The 16,835-nt window shown below is 49.3% G+C and overlaps 1 protein-coding gene and 1 non-coding gene across 5 annotated transcripts in view; both read left to right on the top strand.

Moving 5' to 3' along the window:
• ralgps1 (Ral GEF with PH domain and SH3 binding motif 1) overlaps nt 1-16,835 on the top strand; it is a 723,987-nt gene that overhangs the window by 701,373 nt on the left and 5,779 nt on the right. For all 4 annotated transcript variants that reach the window (XM_038781972.1, XM_038781971.1, XM_038781976.1 and 1 more), the window contains one exon: nt 14,037-14,142. In XM_038781972.1, coding sequence (XP_038637900.1) covers nt 14,037-14,142 — 106 coding nt within the window. The remainder of the gene's footprint in view (nt 1-14,036; nt 14,143-16,835) is intronic.
• Nucleotides 9,574-9,662, top strand: trnay-gua. The gene is given in 2 exon segments: nt 9,574-9,610; nt 9,627-9,662. It is a non-coding gene; the product is annotated as a tRNA-Tyr (tRNA).

The following is a 16,835-nucleotide window of genomic DNA, read 5'->3' on the forward strand; positions in this document are numbered from 1 at the left end:
GAGTTGGAGGGGCGAGTGTTCTGGTTAGCCTTCGAGTTGGAGTTGGGAGTTTTTAGTTTTGGCCAGGCAGACCTTCTCAAAGTGCCCTTTCTGCCCGCAGCTGCTGCAGGTCGCATTGCGGGCCGGGCAGTGCTGCCGGGAGTGTTGGGGCTGGCCGCAAAAGTGGCACGATAGCCCTCCGTGTTGGGCGGGTGGCCGCGTGGCGCAGGCCTGAGGCAGTCTCTGGTCGGGGGTCCATGATGGTGTCGCGTGATCGGCCGGGAACAAATTTAAACTTTGGAAAGCGACCTCTAATGAGGTCACTAGTTTTACCGTGTCCTCCAGGTTCTGGGCCCCTTTCTCGAGTAGACGTTGGCGCACATTATTGGATCGGACCACTGCAACATACACGTCTCGGACGGCGAGTTCCATGTGCTGGGAGGCTGTCACGGCCTGGAAGTTACATTCTCATCCTAGAGCTTCAAGGTCGCGCAGGTAATCTTCTAGCGACTCTGCAGGGCGCTGGCGGCGAGTTGTAAACATGTGCCGCGCATAAACTTCATTCATGGGCTGCACGTACAGGCGGTCGAGTATATCGAGGGCCTCGGTATAAGAGTCAGTAACATCAAGTTGAGTTGAAATACGATGGCTCACCCTTGCGTGGAGAAGACTGAGTTTCTGTTCTTCTGTAACAGCGGAGGTAGTCGACGCAGCCAGGTAGGCCTTGAAGCACCGAAGCCAATGCAAAAATATTTATTTTGCTTCTGCGGCCTGTGGATCGAGTTCCAGTCGATCAGGTTTGAGGGCTGATTCCATGGTAGTTTTTTAAAGTCGATTAAATTGAAGCGACCATCAATTCATTCAAAGACGCGAGTGAAGTAAACTGTGGCTTTAATCGACTTACAACTGAGCCTGCCTGCGACTAACTGAACTGAAGGTGGGCCCGTAAGACCGCTGCACTTTATACTTCCTGCTGGGGGTGGAGCCAAGGGCAGAGCCCTGTACATTCTCCTCATCTCCCCCTGTGGGCAGAGCCGCACAACGGCTCACAGACAGAGCCCACAGGGACACAGTAATATACAGTGTGTATTTATATGTTATACATTCACCACACCCTGTAACCCAGCTAACCTGCACATCTTTGGACTGTGGGAAGAAGCTGGAACACTCAGAGGAAACCTACGCAGACACGGAGAAAAAGTACAAATTCCACACAGACAGTCATCCAAAGCCGGAATTGAACCTGGGTCCCTGGCGCTGTGAGGTAACAGTGTTAACCACTGTGCCACCGTGCCGGCCAGATAGAGGTGGTTTTCACTGGGATTAAATTAGCATCAGCATTGAGGCCACAGGAAAGTTCAGACAAATAGTGTGAACCCTCCCTATTGGTCAGTGAACCAGCTTCTCTGTCCGACGACAAGACATCTTTCATGTTGCAGGTGTCCTGGGTGAATTGGGGCATTTTGGATCTGAGTTGGGAACCTTCTCTCTAATTGAAGCAGAAATGGGAAATGCTGGAAGTTCATTCAGGTGAAAGGTCCACACTGTAAAATGACCTAGTCTGTAACATTAACTTCATCCAACTAAGGCTCCCTGAACTGCTACCCGTTTCCAGCGATTTCTGTTTTGATTGAGATTTCTTCCATCTTCATTATTTTGCATTTTTTGTTTCTCTCATTGAAAATAACATAGCCTGTTCCACTTCTCCCATCTTAGAGAAGCTTGGTAGAGGATGGTCAATGTAGTAACGAAGGAAAGAGAGAGCCGTTCCTGGTTCTCCATGTTCACTTTAAAAACAGCCAGAATAAATCTCTCTCACTCTCTGAGCGAGTCTGAGTCTCTCTCTCTGCCCTCTGAGCTTTCCTCAAAGTGATGTAGGATGGATGTAGCAGGAATAGACCGACTGCTGGCATTCCACTCAGTCAGCCACAGCAATTCACCTCTCTGAGTCCAAGTGTCACTTTCTCTCTCTCCTCTCTGAGCCAGTCTGTGTCTCCCTCACTCTGAGCTAGTCTCTCTCTCTCTGAGCCAGTCTGTGTCTCACTCTCTGAGCCAATCTGTGTCTCACTCTCTGAGCCAGTCTGTGTCTCACTCTCTGAGCCAGTCTGTGTCTCACTCTCTGAGCCAGTCTGTGTCTCACTCTCTGAGCTAGTCTGTGTCTCACTCTCTGAGCCAGTCAGTGTCTCACTCTCTGAGCCAGTCTGTGTCTCACTCTCTGAGCCAGTCAGTGTCTCACTCTCTGAGCCAGTCAGTGTCTCACTCTCTGAGCCAGTCTGTGTCTCACTCTCTGAGCCAGTCTGTGTCTCACTCTCTGAGCCAGTCTGTGTCTCACTCTCTGAGCCAGTCTGTGTCTCAGTCTCTGAGCCAGTCTGTGTCTCAGTCTCTGAGCCAGTCTGTGTCTCAGTCTCTGAGCCAGTCTGTGTCTCAGTCTCTGAGCCAGTCTGTGTCTCACTCTCTGAGCCAGTCTGTGTCTCACTCTCTGAGCCAGTCTGTGTCTCACTCTCTGAGCCAGTCTGTCTCTCTCTGAGCCAGTCTGTGTCTCACTCTCTGAGCCAGTCTGTGTCTCACTCTGAGCTAGTCTGTGTCTCACTCTCTGAGCCAGTCTGTGTCTCACTCTCTGAGCCAGTCTGTGTCTCACTCTCTGAGCCAGTCAGTGTCTCACTCTCTGAGCCAGTCTGTGTCTCACTCTCTGAGCCAGTCTGTGTCTCACTCTCTGAGCCAGTCTGTGTCTCACTCTCTGAGCCAGTCTGTGTCTCAGTCTCTGAGCCAGTCTGTGTCTCAGTCTCTGAGCCAGTCTGTGTCTCAGTCTCTGAGCCAGTCTGTGTCTCAGTCTCTGAGCCAGTCTGTGTCTCAGTCTCTGAGCCAGTCTGTGTCTCACTCTCTGAGCCAGTCTGTGTCTCACTCTCTGAGCCAGTCTGTGTCTCACTCTCTGAGCCAGTCTGTGTCTCAGTCTCTGAGCCAGTCTGTGTCTCACTCTCTGAGCCAGTCTGTGTCTCACTCTCTGAGCCAGTCTGTGTCTCAGTCTCTGAGCCAGTCTGTGTCTCAGTCTCTGAGCCAGTCTGTGTCTCAGTCTCTGAGCTAGTCTGTGTCTCAGTCTCTGAGCTAGTCTGTGTCTCACTCTCTGAGCCAGTCTGTGCCTCTCACTCTGAGATAGTCTGTGTCTCACTCTCTGAGCCAGTCTGTGTCTCACTCTGAGCTAGTCTGTGTCTCTCTCTCTGAGCCAGTCTGTGTCTCACTCTCTGAGCTAGTCTGTGTCTCACTCTCTGAGCCAGTCTGTGTCTCACTCTCTGAGACAGTCTGTGTCTCACTCTCTGAGCCAGTCTGTGTCTCAGTCTCTGAGCCAGTCAGTGTCTTACTCTCTGAGCCAGTCTGTGTCTCAGTCTCTGAGCCAGTCAGTGTCTCACTCTCTGAGCCAGTCTGTGTCTCACTCTCTGAGCCAGTCTGTGTCTCAGTCTCTGAGCCAGTCAGTGTCTCACTCTCTGAGCCAGTCAGTGTCTCACTCTCTGGGCCAGTCTGTGACTCACTCTCTGAGCCAGTCTGTGTCTCACTCTCTGAGCTAGTCTGTGTCTCTCTGAGCCAGTCTGTGTCTCACTCTCTGAGCCAGTCTGTGTCTCACTCTCTGAGCCAGTCTGTGTCTCACTCTGAGCCAGTCTGTGTCTCACTCTCTGAGCCAGTCTGTGTCTCACTCTCTGAGCCAGTCTGTGTCTCACTCTCTGAGCCAGTCTGTGTCTCACTCTCTGAGCCAGTCTGTGTCTCTCTCTGAGCCAGTTGGTGTCTCACTCTCTGAGCCAGTCTGTGTCTCAGTCTCTGAGCTAGTCTGTGTCTCAGTCTCTGAGCTAGTCTGTGTCTCACTCTCTGAGCCAGTCTGTGTCTCACTCTCTGAGCCAGTCTGTGTCTCACTCTCTGAGCCAGTCTGTGTCTCTCTCTGAGCCAGTCTGTGTCTCTCTCTGAGCCAGTTGGTGTCTCACTCTCTGAGCCAGTCTGTGTCTCACTCTCTGAGCCAGTCTGTGTCTCACTCTGAGCCAGTCTGTGTCTCACTCTGAGCCAGTCTGTGTCTCACTCTCTGAGCCAGTCTGTGTCTCACTCTCTGAGCCAGTCTGTGTCTCACTCTCTGAGCCAGTCTGTGCCTCACTCTCTGAGCCAGTCTGTGTCTCACTCTCTGAGCCAGTCTGTGTCTCACTCTCTGAGCCAGTCTGTGTCTCACTCTCTGAGCCAGTCTGTGTCTCACTCTCTGAGCCAGTCTGTGTCTCACTCTCTGAGCCAGTCTGTGTCTCACTCTGAGCCAGTCTGTGTCTCACTCTGAGCCAGTCTGTGTCTCCCTCTCTGAGCCAGTCTGTGTCTCACTCTCTGAGCCAGTCTGTGTCACTCTCAGTCTCGGAGCTTGTCTGTATCTCCCTCACTCTCTGAGCCAGTCTGTGTCTCACTCTCTCTGAGCTAGTCCGTGAATCTCTCACACTATCTCAGCTTGTCGATGAGTATCCCTCCTCCTAAGCGAGTCTATGCATCTCTCGCTCTGTGCTTGTTTATGTTTATCTCTCTGCCTGATCGTGGCTATGCAGCTGTCCGTCTATGTATTAGTCTATGCATCTCTGCTTTGAACTAATGTGATGATATGTTCCTGAATGCATTGTAGCGTAATGTTGCTCGGCAGAGCAAGCATTAATATGGAACTGGAGGGTGGCACTGCCCAGTGTGTGATGTGTGTAGTCACGTGGTAAGAGACTCTCTGCGAGCAACCTAGAAGAAATACTCTTGTAAACAGCAAGCCTGCATGATGGAGCATCACCATTTAGGGCAATACTTGGAAATATAAATAGTTAAAATCCTACGTGCTCAAGCTTTAACGTACAAGTCTCAGGATCTCAATCATGTGCATTTACCTTCGCCGAAGGTTTCTGCCCCTTCAGCAGAGTTTGAAACTGAACAGCACCAGAGCCTGCAGAAGATGGTTCTGAACTTGTTTAAAACTCTTGGGTTGTGCATTAATAATACAACAAATGGGGAATATTTTAAGTGTTTCTCAAACAGCGTTGAATCCACCATTTGTTGCTGGCTGGAGTGGGTATTACTACTGATGCTGACAGGAAGAGAGAAAAATAACAGCCAGCAAGGTTATCTTCTTCAGAGGAACTTTTTGGTCCTCTTGTATCATCTGAATGGTAATTCTCTTGAAAGGATTGATATCTCTTGGGTATACCTTACCCTGCCTTGCCCACTGTTATTGAGGGGACTGTGGAGTGGAGCGAGTCACACACTCGTCTTTATTTCTCAAATGAGTGTTCAGCCATGGCTACTGGGGTGAAAATCTACTCTGCTGACTGACGCATGAGTTTCAGCAGACTCATCCCAGTTCCCCGAGGGACAGCAGACTCATCCCAGTTCCCCGAGGGACAGCAGACTCATCCCAGTTCCCTGAGGAACAGCAGACTCATCCCAGTTCCCCGAGGGACAGCAGACTCATCCCAGTTCCCCGAGGGACAGCAGACTCATCCCAGTTCCCCGAGGGACAGCAGACTCATCCCAGTTCCCCGAGGAACAGCAGACCCATCCCAGTTCCCCGAGGAACAGCAGACCCATCCCAGTTCCCCGAGGAACAGCAGACTTACCCCAGTTCCCCGAGGAACAGCAGACTCATCCCAGTTCCCCGAGGGACACCAGACTTACCCCAGTTCCCCGAGGGACAGCAGACCCATCCCAGTTCCCCGAGGGACAGCAGACTCATCCCAGTTCCCCGAGGGACAGCAGACTCATCCCAGTTCCCCGAGGGACACCAGACTTACCCCAGTTCCCCGAGGGACAGCAGACCCATCCCAGTTCCCCGAGGGACAGCAGACTTACCCCAGTTCCCCGAGGAACAGCAGACTCATCCCAGTTCCCCGAGGGACAGCAGACTCATCCCAGTTCCCCGAGGAACAGCAGACTCATCCCAGTTCCCCGAGGGACAGCAGACTCATCCCAGTTCCCCGAGGGACAGCAGACTCATCCCAGTTCTCCGAGGGACAGCAGACTCATCCCAGTTCCCCGAGGGACACCAGACTTACCCCAGTTCCCCGAGGAACAGCAGACCCATCCCAGTTCCCCAAGGAACAGCAGGCCCATCCCAGTTCCCCGAGGGACAGCAGACTCATCCCAGTTCCCCGAGGAACAGCAGACTCATCCCAGTTCCCCGAGGAACAGCAGACTCATCCCAGTTCCCCGAGGGACAGCAGACTCATCCCAGTTCCCCGAGGGACAGCAGACTCATCCCAGTTCCCCGAGGAACAGCAGACTCATCCCAGTTCCCCGAGGGACAGCAGACTCATCCCAGTTCCCCAAGGAACAACAGACTTACCCCAGTTCCCCGAGGGACAGCAGACTCATCCCAGTTCCCCGAGGGACAGCAGACTCATCCCAGTTCCCCGAGGGACAGCAGATTTACCCCAGTTCCCCGAGGAACAGCAGACTTACCCCAGTTCCTCGAGGGACAGCAGACTTACCCCAGTTCCCCGAGGGACAGCAGACTCATCCCAGTTCCCCAAGGGACAGCAGACTCATCCCAGTTCCCCGAGGAACAGCAGACTCATCCCAGTTCCCCGAGGAACAGCAGACTCATCCCAGTTCCCCGAGGGACAGCAGACTTACCCCAGTTCCCCGAGGAACAGCAGACTTACCCCAGTTCCCCGAGGAACAGCAGACTTACCCCAGTTCCCCGAGGAACAGCAGACTCATCCCAGTTCCCCGAGGGACAGCAGACTCATCCCAGTTCCCCGAGGAACAGCAGACTCATCCCAGTTCCCCGAGGGACAGCAGACTCATCCCAGTTCCCCGAGGAACAGCAGACTCATCCCAGTTCCCCGAGGGACAGCAGACTCATCCCAGTTCCCCGAGGGACAGCAGACTCATCCCAGTTCCCCGAGGGACAGCAGACTCATCCCAGTTCCCCGAGGGACAGCAGACTCATCCCAGTTCCCCGAGGGACAGCAGACTCATCCCAGTTCCCCGAGGGACAGCAGACTCATCCCAGTTCCCCGAGGGACACCAGACTTACCCCAGTTCCCCGAGGGACAGCAGACCCATCCCAGTTCCCCGAGGGACAGCAGACTTACCCCAGTTCCCCGAGGAACAGCAGACTCATCCCAGTTCCCCGAGGGACAGCAGACTCATCCCAGTTCCCCGAGGAACAGCAGACTCATCCCAGTTCCCCGAGGGACAGCAGACTCATCCCAGTTCCCCGAGGGACACCAGACTTACCCCAGTTCCCCGAGGAACAGCAGACCCATCCCAGTTCCCCAAGGAACAGCAGACCCATCCCAGTTCCCCGAGGGACAGCAGACTCATCCCAGTTCCCCGAGGAACAGCAGACTCATCCCAGTTCCCCGAGGAACAGCAGACTCATCCCAGTTCCCCGAGGGACAGCAGACTCATCCCAGTTCCCCGAGGGACAGCAGACTCATCCCAGTTCCCCGAGGAACAGCAGACTCATCCCAGTTCCCCGAGGGACAGCAGACTCATCCCAGTTCCCCGAGGGACAGCAGACTCATCCCAGTTCCCCGAGGGACAGCAGACTCATCCCAGTTCCCCGAGGGACAGCAGACTTACCCCAGTTCCCCGAGGGACAGCAGACTTACCCCAGTTCCCCGAGGGACAGCAGACTTACCCCAGTTCCCCGAGGGACAGCAGACTCATCCCAGTTCCCCGAGGGACAGCAGACTCATCCCAGTTCCCCGAGGGACAGCAGACTCATCCCAGTTCCCCGAGGAACAGCAGACTCATCCCAGTTCCCCGAGGGACAGCAGACTCATCCCAGTTCCCCGAGGGACAGCAGACTCATCCCAGTTCCCCGAGGGACAGCAGACTCATCCCAGTTCCCCGAGGGACAGCAGACTCATCCCAGTTCCCCGAGGGACAGCAGACTCATCCCAGTTCCCCGAGGGACAGTAGACTTACCCCAGTTCCCCGAGGGACAGCAGACTTGCCCTAGTTCCCTGTGGAACAGCAGACTTGCCCCAGTTCCCTGTGGAACAGCAGACTTGCCCCAGTTCCCTGTGGAACAGCAGACTTGCCCCAGTTCCCTGTGGAACAGCAGACTTGCTGTTGGGAGGATATTGTGGTTGAGGTATATTGTTGAGGCAAACTGAAGGGAGTGTTTACCCTGTGTCTTGCTGCATTTTACCGCATTGGTTCTTTCCAGATTTAAAAAAAAGTCACTTCAGAGAAAAAGGGATGAAAAGTGCACATTTCTAGGAAAAGAAATGCAACCAGAAACACGGCAATATTTTTGCCAACAATAATTTACCCTGAAACTTGGGTTTAAAATTTTTGAAACCCTTTGATGTGGTACTTGATGGTCTACTTGAGCTCTTAATGTCTTTGTATTTGTGAATGTCTCAGTGTAGTTTAAATTGATTTCTGGGCTTTATTCAAAAAGCTTCCTCTATTATGAATGGAACGGAATGTGACTTTATTTGGATCTTTGTCTACAATAGCAACTGTATGCCTGAAGTCAGAGGTCATCACAGATGAAGTTTTTTAAAAAGTTAGCAATGGCAACAATTAGGAGCTCTTGTGGTTTGTGAAGTACTTTGCATTTTTATAAAGATCCATGAGATTGTGACCACCTGATGTTGGAAAGTTGAAGAGCTCCATCTTCTGGGAGTGTGTGTAATTATCTAACCCAGCTGCATATTTTCTCATGGCTTTAATGTGCAAGTGTCAAGAAGCCCTCCTATTTGACAAGCAACCCAAAGTGCTTGTTACGAATTATTCTTAAACAGAGTAAAAGGTCATCAAACTGAAGATCATCAATATTAGCAAAATCCTAGAACACAGGTTGTCAGTTGGAAATCCGCTCCTACATCGGTGGCCATGCTTTGAGATACTAAGTTCGTTAATTTCTCCCCAAAATCTCTCCAGCTATAGAATCCTTACAGTGCAGAAGGTGGCCATTCAGCCCATCGAGTCTGCACCAACCCTCTGAAAAAGCACCCTGCCTAGGCCCACTCCCCCACCTAACGTGCATATTTTGTGACTGTGTGAGAAAGCCGGAGCACCCGGATGAAATCCACGCAGACGCGGGGAGAAAGTGCAAACCCCACACGGACAGGCACCCAAGGTCGGGATTGAACCCGGCTCCCCGGCGCTGTGAGGCTGCGCCGCCCCTCTCCACCCCCCTCCACCCCCCTCTCCACCTTAATTGACCAAGCTTTTGGTGAGCTGCCCTAAAATCTCATTACATGGCTCGCTAGCTGATTATGTTTGATAGCATTTGACTACATTGAAGGTGCTATCTCAGTGCAAGTTATTGTTGCAACGGAGGTGTTGAATTGTGCCTGAAAAAAACATGGTTGCAAGTGATAAGCTGTTCTATCACATCCGCTATGGTGACAAGGAAATAACACCCATTTCAGCTCTAGCTTTTTCACTTTTAGACGTTCTCAAATTCTTCGCCTCGCTTACTCCCTTCACAGCTATTCCGCTGCAGGATTTACCGGTGTCTCCGCTCGCTGAGAGACGTGAGATTGCAAAAGGCAGCAGCAGCGATGGATCTCGTTCAGCATCTATCACTGTAGTTTTGTTTTTGAGGGCTGTTGCAATGTAAGAGCACTGAGGGCCTCTCCTTCGATAGCTCAGCTGGTAGAGTGGAGGACTGTAGATGATTAAAAACTGACATTCTTAGGTCGCTGGTTCAATTCTGGCTCGAAGGAAGCCCCCTTCCATGTAAGAGCACTGAGATAACTCTGCATGAAGCTGGGCTCTTTAGGCTAGAAATGCGAAGGCTGAGTGGTGACCTGGTGGAGATTGATAAGAGGATGCCAGGGTTTAATGGTGTGGACGCAGAGAAGGCGTTTCTACCTGTGGAAATGGCCAAATCCAGGGTTCATAAACATGAGATGATCGCTATTAAACGCAATAGGGAATTAAGGAGAAAGCTCTTTATTTGAGGATTGTTAATGTTGTGGAGTGGTTGAGGTGAACAGCATAGGGGTAGTTAAACGAGTACCCGATTTGATTGTGATTTGATTTATTATTGTCACATGTATTAGTATACAGTGAAGAGTATTGTTTCTTGCATGCTGTACAGACAACATATACTATACATAGAGAAGGAAGGAGACTGCAGAATATAATGTTACAGTCATAGCTAGGATGTAGCGAAAAGGTCAACTTAATACGAGGTAGGTCCATTCAAAAGTCTGATGGCAGAAGGGAAGAAGCTGTTCTTGAGTCAGTTGGTACGTGAGGTATCTTTTTCCTGACAGAAGAAGGTGGAAGAGAGTATGCCGGGGGTACGTGGGGTCCTTAATTATGCTGGCTGCCTTTCCGAGGCTGCGGGAATTATAGATAGAGTCAGTCAATGGATGGGAGGCTGGTTTGTGTGATGGACTGGGCTACATTCACGACCTTTTGTAGTTTCTTGCGGTCTTGGGCAGAGCAGGATCCATACCAAGCTGTGATACAACCAAAAAGAATGCTTTCTATGGTGCATCTGTAGACGTTGGTGAGAGTTGTCGCTGACATGGCAAATTTCCTTAGTCTTCTGAGAAATTAGAGTCGTTGGTGGGCTATCTTAACTATAGTGTCAGCATGGGGGGACCTGGATAGGCTGTTGGTGATCTGGACACCTAAAAACTTGAAGCTCTCAACCCTTTCTACTTCATTCCCATTGATGTAGACAGGGGCATGTTCTCCACTACGCTTCCTGAAGTCAATGACAATCTCCTTCGTTTTGTTGATATTAAGAGAGAGATTATTGTTGTCACATCAGTTCACCAGATTCTCTAACTCATTCCTGTACTCTGTCTCATCATTGTTTGAGATCTGACCAACGGCGGTGGTGTCATCAGCAAATTTGAAAATCGAGTTGGAGGGGAATTTGGCCACACAGTCATAGGTGCATAAGGAATATAGTAGGGGGCTGAGGACACAGCCTTGTGGGGCATCAGTGTTGAGGATAATCATGGAGGAGGTGTTGTTGCCTATCCTTACGGATTGTGGCCTGTGGGTTAGGAAGTTCCGGATCCAGTCGCAGAGGGAGGAGCCGAGGGAGAAAACCAGCGAATGACATGCAGATCGGGTGAGGTGAACTGGGAGGAGGACGTATGGAGCCTCTTTCTGTGATGTCAATTCTGTTTTTTAAAAAAAAAAGCTCCCATCTCAAAATTCTTCCCACAGCAGCCAAAGAAGTTAGACGATATTGGCGTGAGATTACTGTCCTTGCATTTAGGGGAAGAGTACATACAATTGGCATAAGGGTCAATATCATCATCAAAATGACTGCTTTAGATCCTTGGACATTTTCTTTTCTTTTCCAAAGTTATATCTTGTCCATGAAACTTGCATAACAAACGTTTGATGGAGTGCAATACGGAGCAGTTCCTTTCAATGAAGTGCATAAGGTGCCTCACGACACTTGCTATTATATTTCTCCAGAAGCCAGAATCTGTTGAATTCAAAGCAAGCCCACGCCTTGTTTGTTTTTGCTGGCTGCAGCAATTAATCAAAGTTGATTTCTGCAGCCGGCATAAAAAGTGGTTTCAAATGCTTTTGACATCTTTCAAAGGTGACCTGTGTTTTTTTTTAACAAAACAATGGGCTCCTGCTGGCGGTGTCCATGTGTCTAGTGTTAGCAGTGGCCTCGCTGTCGTCTTTTTGTCCACTGTCGTCTGCTGGGGGCAGCTCCACAAATCAGTACCACCCGCTGTAACACTCCGACTGTCAGAAATATTCATCTTGCACAGGATTGAAGAATCAGCTGAAGGTATCAATCTACTGTGACGTGAATCGAAGGATAGGATCTGTAACTGCGATGTGGGGGGTTGGTGGATTGGGGGGGGGGGGGGGGGGGGGGTGCAGGTGCAGGTGATAGTTCAACTGGCTGCAGAGCAATTTGCCTGAAATGAAGAAAGAAATTGGAGGGGAAAGGTTACGTGCCGGTGGTAATGGGACCTTGGGAGATAAGAAGGCCTATGGGATTCCAGCCTTAATTAACAGAGGCATTGAATATAAGAGCAGGGAGGCTATGCTGGAGCTGTATAACATGCTGGTTAGGCCCCAGTTAGAGAACTGTGTGGAGGTTTGGTCACCACACTATATAAACAAAGTGACTGCACTGGAGCGAGTACACACTATATAAACAAAGTGACTGCACTGGAGCGAGTACACACTATAGAAAGGAAGTGACTGCACTGGAGCGAGTACACACTGTAGAAAGGAAGTGACTGCACCGGAGCGCGTACACACTGTAGAAAGGAAGTGACTGCACTACAGAGAGTACACACTATAGAAATGAAGTGACTGCACTGGAGCGAGTACACACTGGAGAAAGGAAGTGACTGCACTGGAGCGAGTACACACTGTAGAAAGGAAGTGACTGCACTGGAGAGGGTACACACTGTAGAAAGGAAGTGACTGCACTGGAGAGGGTACACACTGTAGAAAGGAAGTGACTGCACTGGAGCGAGTGCACACTGTAGAAAGGAAGTGACTGCATTGGAGAGGGTACACACTGTAGAAAGGAAGTGACTGCATTGGAGAGGGTACACACTGTAGAAGGGAAGTGACTGCACTGGAGCGAGTGCACACTGTAGAAAGGAAGTGACTGCATTGGAGAGGGTACAGATGAGATTCACGAGGATGTTGTCTGGACTGGATTGTTTCAGCTATCAAGAGAGAATGGATAGGCTGGGGTTGTTTTCATTGGAGCAGAGAAGACTGAGGGGTATAAAATTATGAGGGACATAAATGGATAGGAAGGTACTTTTCCCCTTAGTGGAGGAGTCAGTAAGTAAAGGGCATAGATTTAAAGTAATTGGCAGAAGGTTTAGAGGAGATGTGAGAAAAACATTTTAACCCAGAGGGTGGTGGGAAACTGGAACTCTCTGCCTGAAAGGGTGATACAGGTGGGAACCCTCACAACATTTAAGAAGTATTTAGATGAGCACTTGAAATGCCGCAGCATTAAAGGTATTCATGTCTCTAGAACATATGGTTAACTTGAAGTTTCTGTAGAAGTCCATGGGCAGAGCTGACTCTACAAGCAGGGCAGCAAAGTAGCATAGTGGTCAGCACAGTAGCGTCACAGTATAGTGGTTAGCACAGTTGCTTAAGAGCTCCAGGGTCCCAGGTTCGATTCTCGACTTATCACTCTCTGTGCGGGGTCTGCACATTCTCCCTGTGTCTGCGTGGGTTTCCTCCGGGTGCTCCGGTTTCCTCCCACAGTCCAAAGATGTGCAGGTTAGGTGGATTGGCCATGATAAATTGCCCTCAGTGTCCAAAACATGTTGAAATGAAATGAAAATGAAAATCGCTTATTGTCACGAGTAGGCTTCAATGAAGTTACTGTGAAAAGCCCCTAGTCGCCACATTCCGGCGCCTGTCCGGGGAGGCTGGTACGGGAATCGAACCGTGCTGCTGGCCTGCTTGGTCTGCTTTAAAAGCCAGCGATTTAGCTGAGTGAGCTAAACCAGCCCCTGTTAAGTGGGGGTTACTGGGTTACGGGGATAGGGGAGTTACGTGGGTTTCAGTAGGGTGCTCTGTGTCAGGGCCAGTGCAGACTCGATGGTCCGAATGGCCTCCTTCTGCACTGTAAATTCTATGAAGCCAACGATCCGAGCATGCACCAGCAGAGGGGAAATTAAGAGAGAAATGCTTCGGTATGTGTTTAGTTCGGCTATAGAAAGATGGTTAACAGCTCTTGATTGTTTGCAAGTTATTTTAAGTAGCTTTTTCAACCAAGTATGCACTCGGCTGTTTAGCAAACCCATTTCTGGCTAGACCTTTGTAAATCTGAAAATCCTTTCACGTGCAATCTTTCAATTATCTAAAGCAAATTTTTTTCAAAGTTGCGCAAACTACCAGCAAATGAATAATGATAAATGAAGAAAACTTCAAATTGGCGAAACCATTTTGCTTTGATCACAACAGAAACAAGTTTTTATGTCTCTGTTATAGTGGTCACTGGACATGACTAATCAGCTGTCGTTTAGTGTCTTTAGTTTCTAGTTTTGTTTCTCTTGACAAATGTTCAGATTTTTCTTAAAATTTCCGAGTTTATTTTAAAATTTGTATCTTAATAACAGTTCAAATCGTCGGCAAGTAAGAAGGTGTCTATAGCAGGATGGATGGTCGTTCTACCTGATGACCCAGAACACCCAGATATCTTTCAGCTAAGTGATCCTGATAAAGGTAAGCAAACAGAAAGAGAAAAAGGGCTCATTCTCTTATACCCTTTATATATGACGGGACTCACACTCACATTAAATAGACCTCAATGACACAGCAACAGACTTGATCTCCAGCCTGTGAGATATTGCAATCTATCTTTCTAAGAAGTTCAAGCTAAGTGTGGCAAAAGTAATGTATTTTTGTGTGTGTGTTTATGTGTAGCGGTGGAACAAATACGCAATTCTGTCTGGAGTCTGAAAGAAATAAGAACAGGAGTAGGCCATTTGGCCCCCTCATGCGTGCTGTAGCATTCACTAAGATATTGGCTGGTCATGTTGTGACCTCAGCTCCAGTTTTCTACCCCTCTCATAACCCTTGACTCCCTCAATGATGTGGAGATGCCGGCGTTGGACTGGGGTGAGCACAGTAAGAAGTTTTACAACAGCAGGTTAAAGTCCAACAGGTTTGTTTCAAATCACTAGCTTTCGGAGCACTGCTCCTTCCTCAGGTGAGGAAGGAGCAGTGCTCCGAAAGCTAGCGATTCAAAATAAACCTGTTGGACTTTAACCTGGTGTTGTAAGACGTCTTACTATCCCTTAAACTCGGCCTAAATATATTCGATTACCAGCCTCCGCTGCTCTCTCGGGTCCCAAACATTAACAACCCTGAAATTCTTCCTCATCTCCATCTCACATGGGAAACCCCTGATTTTGAAATTGTGGCCCCCATAGTTCTATATTTGCCCCGTGAGGAGAAAATATATCCTCTCAACATCCACCCTGGCAAGCCCCCCCCCCCTCAGAATCTTATGTTTCAACAAGATCACCTCGCATTCTTCTAAACACAAATTCTGTCCCTTGACTGAATCATTGGGTGCTCACATGTTTGATCTGAAGATAAGTGCGTTATAGCCCGTCTGACAGCCAATTTGTTGGCAGATCCCAGTCAGGCTTGTTGAAGATTGCTGGAATTTTTCACAAAATGGAGAGCCCTTTTATTCAATATAAAATCGCTTTCTTTTAATGCTCAAGTTATACATCGGCTTCTATCAGCTTCATTTTTAAAATGGAACTCACTTCTTTAAAAGCAAAGGCATTTCAGGGCATTGCTCGCCTCCTGACCCTGATTGCTGGCCTGTCTGGGGTGGGCCTGTTCGTGTCCAGCCAGGAGCTCCCAGCCTACCTGAGCGTAGGTCAGCTGCGAGTGAGTGAGCGACACTGAGGCTGTCCCATTTTGGAAATCTGCAACAGAAAAAGTTACATAAATTTCTAAGCTGGATTCGTCAGTTGATAGGAATTCAGGATCGGCATATCCCTGTAAGAAAGGGGGATAAGTATGGCAAGTTTCGGGAACCTTGGATAACGAGGAATATTGTGAGCCTAGTCCAAAAGAAAAAGGAAGCATTTGTAAGGGCTAGAAGATTAGGAATTGGCAAAGCCCGTGAGGAATATAAGGAAAGTAGGAAGGAACCTAAGCAAGGAGTCAGGAGGGCTAAAAGTCATTGGCAAACAGGATTAAGGAAACTCCCAAGGCTTTTTATATGTGTATTAAGAGCAAGAGGGTAGCCGGGGAAAGGGTTGGCTCACTCAAGGCAGGGGAGGAAATCTATGCATCGAGCCAGAGGAAATGGGTGAGATACTAAATGAGTACTTTGCATCAGTATTCACCAAAGAGAAGGACTTGGTGGATAATGAGTCTGAGGAAGGGTGTGTAGCTAGTCTGGGGCACATTGAGATCAAAAAAGAGGATTGGGCATCTTGAAAAACATTAAGGTAATTAAGTCCCCAGGGCCTGACGGGATCTGCCACAGAATACTGAGGAAGGCAAGGGAGGAAATTGCTGGGGCAGTTACAGATATCTTTGTATCCTCGCTGGTGACAGGTGAGGTCCCAGCGGACTGGACAATAGCTAATGTTGTTCCTTTGTTTGAAAAGGGTAGCAAGAATAATCCAGGAAATTACAGGCTGGTGAGCCTTACGTCAGTGATAGGGAAATTATTGGAGAGGATTCTTTTGAGACAGGATTTAATCCCAATTGGAAGCAAGTGGACATGTTAGCGAGAGGCAGCATGGTCTTGTGAAGGTGAGGTTGTGTCTCACTAACTTGATTGAGGTTTTTGAGGAAGTGACGAAGATGATTGATGAAGGAAGGGCAGTGAATGTTGTCTACGTGGACTTCAGTCAAGCTTTTGACAAGATCCCTCATGGCAGACTCGTACAGAAGGTGAAGTTACGTGGGATCAGATGTGAGCTGGCAAGATGGGTACAGAACTGGATTGGTCATAGTAGATGGGGTAGCAGTGGAAGGGTGCTTTTCTGAATGGAGGGCTGTGACTAGTGGTGTTCCTCAGGGATCAGTGCTGGGACCTTTGCTGTTTGTAATATCATGGGAGTGTCCCTTTAAGAAAGTTTTTTGTCTTATCACATGGCTTCAGTGATGTCATTGTGTGGGTGGAGCTGGGCTGTGGCTCTGTGAGCTGTTTTTGGTTTCACTTTCACGTTTTGGCTGCTGTGGACTCAGGCAGAGAACAGAAGTTTTTTGGCCTGTCTCTCTCTATTTTCATTTTAAATACCTGTTCCACCTGTTTTGGTGACTTAAAGATATAGTTTGCTTTCCGGGAGGGTTTAAACCTGCTGATGAGACGTGGTCAGAATCTCAGGGAAAACCAGTCTTATTCGAGTGAGAATGCAGAGTGCTGGGCCACACCCTTGAAA

The sequence above is a fragment of the Scyliorhinus canicula genome, chromosome 21, assembly GCF_902713615.1.
Source record: "Scyliorhinus canicula chromosome 21, sScyCan1.1, whole genome shotgun sequence".
NCBI classification, from domain to species: domain Eukaryota; kingdom Metazoa; phylum Chordata; class Chondrichthyes; order Carcharhiniformes; family Scyliorhinidae; genus Scyliorhinus; species Scyliorhinus canicula.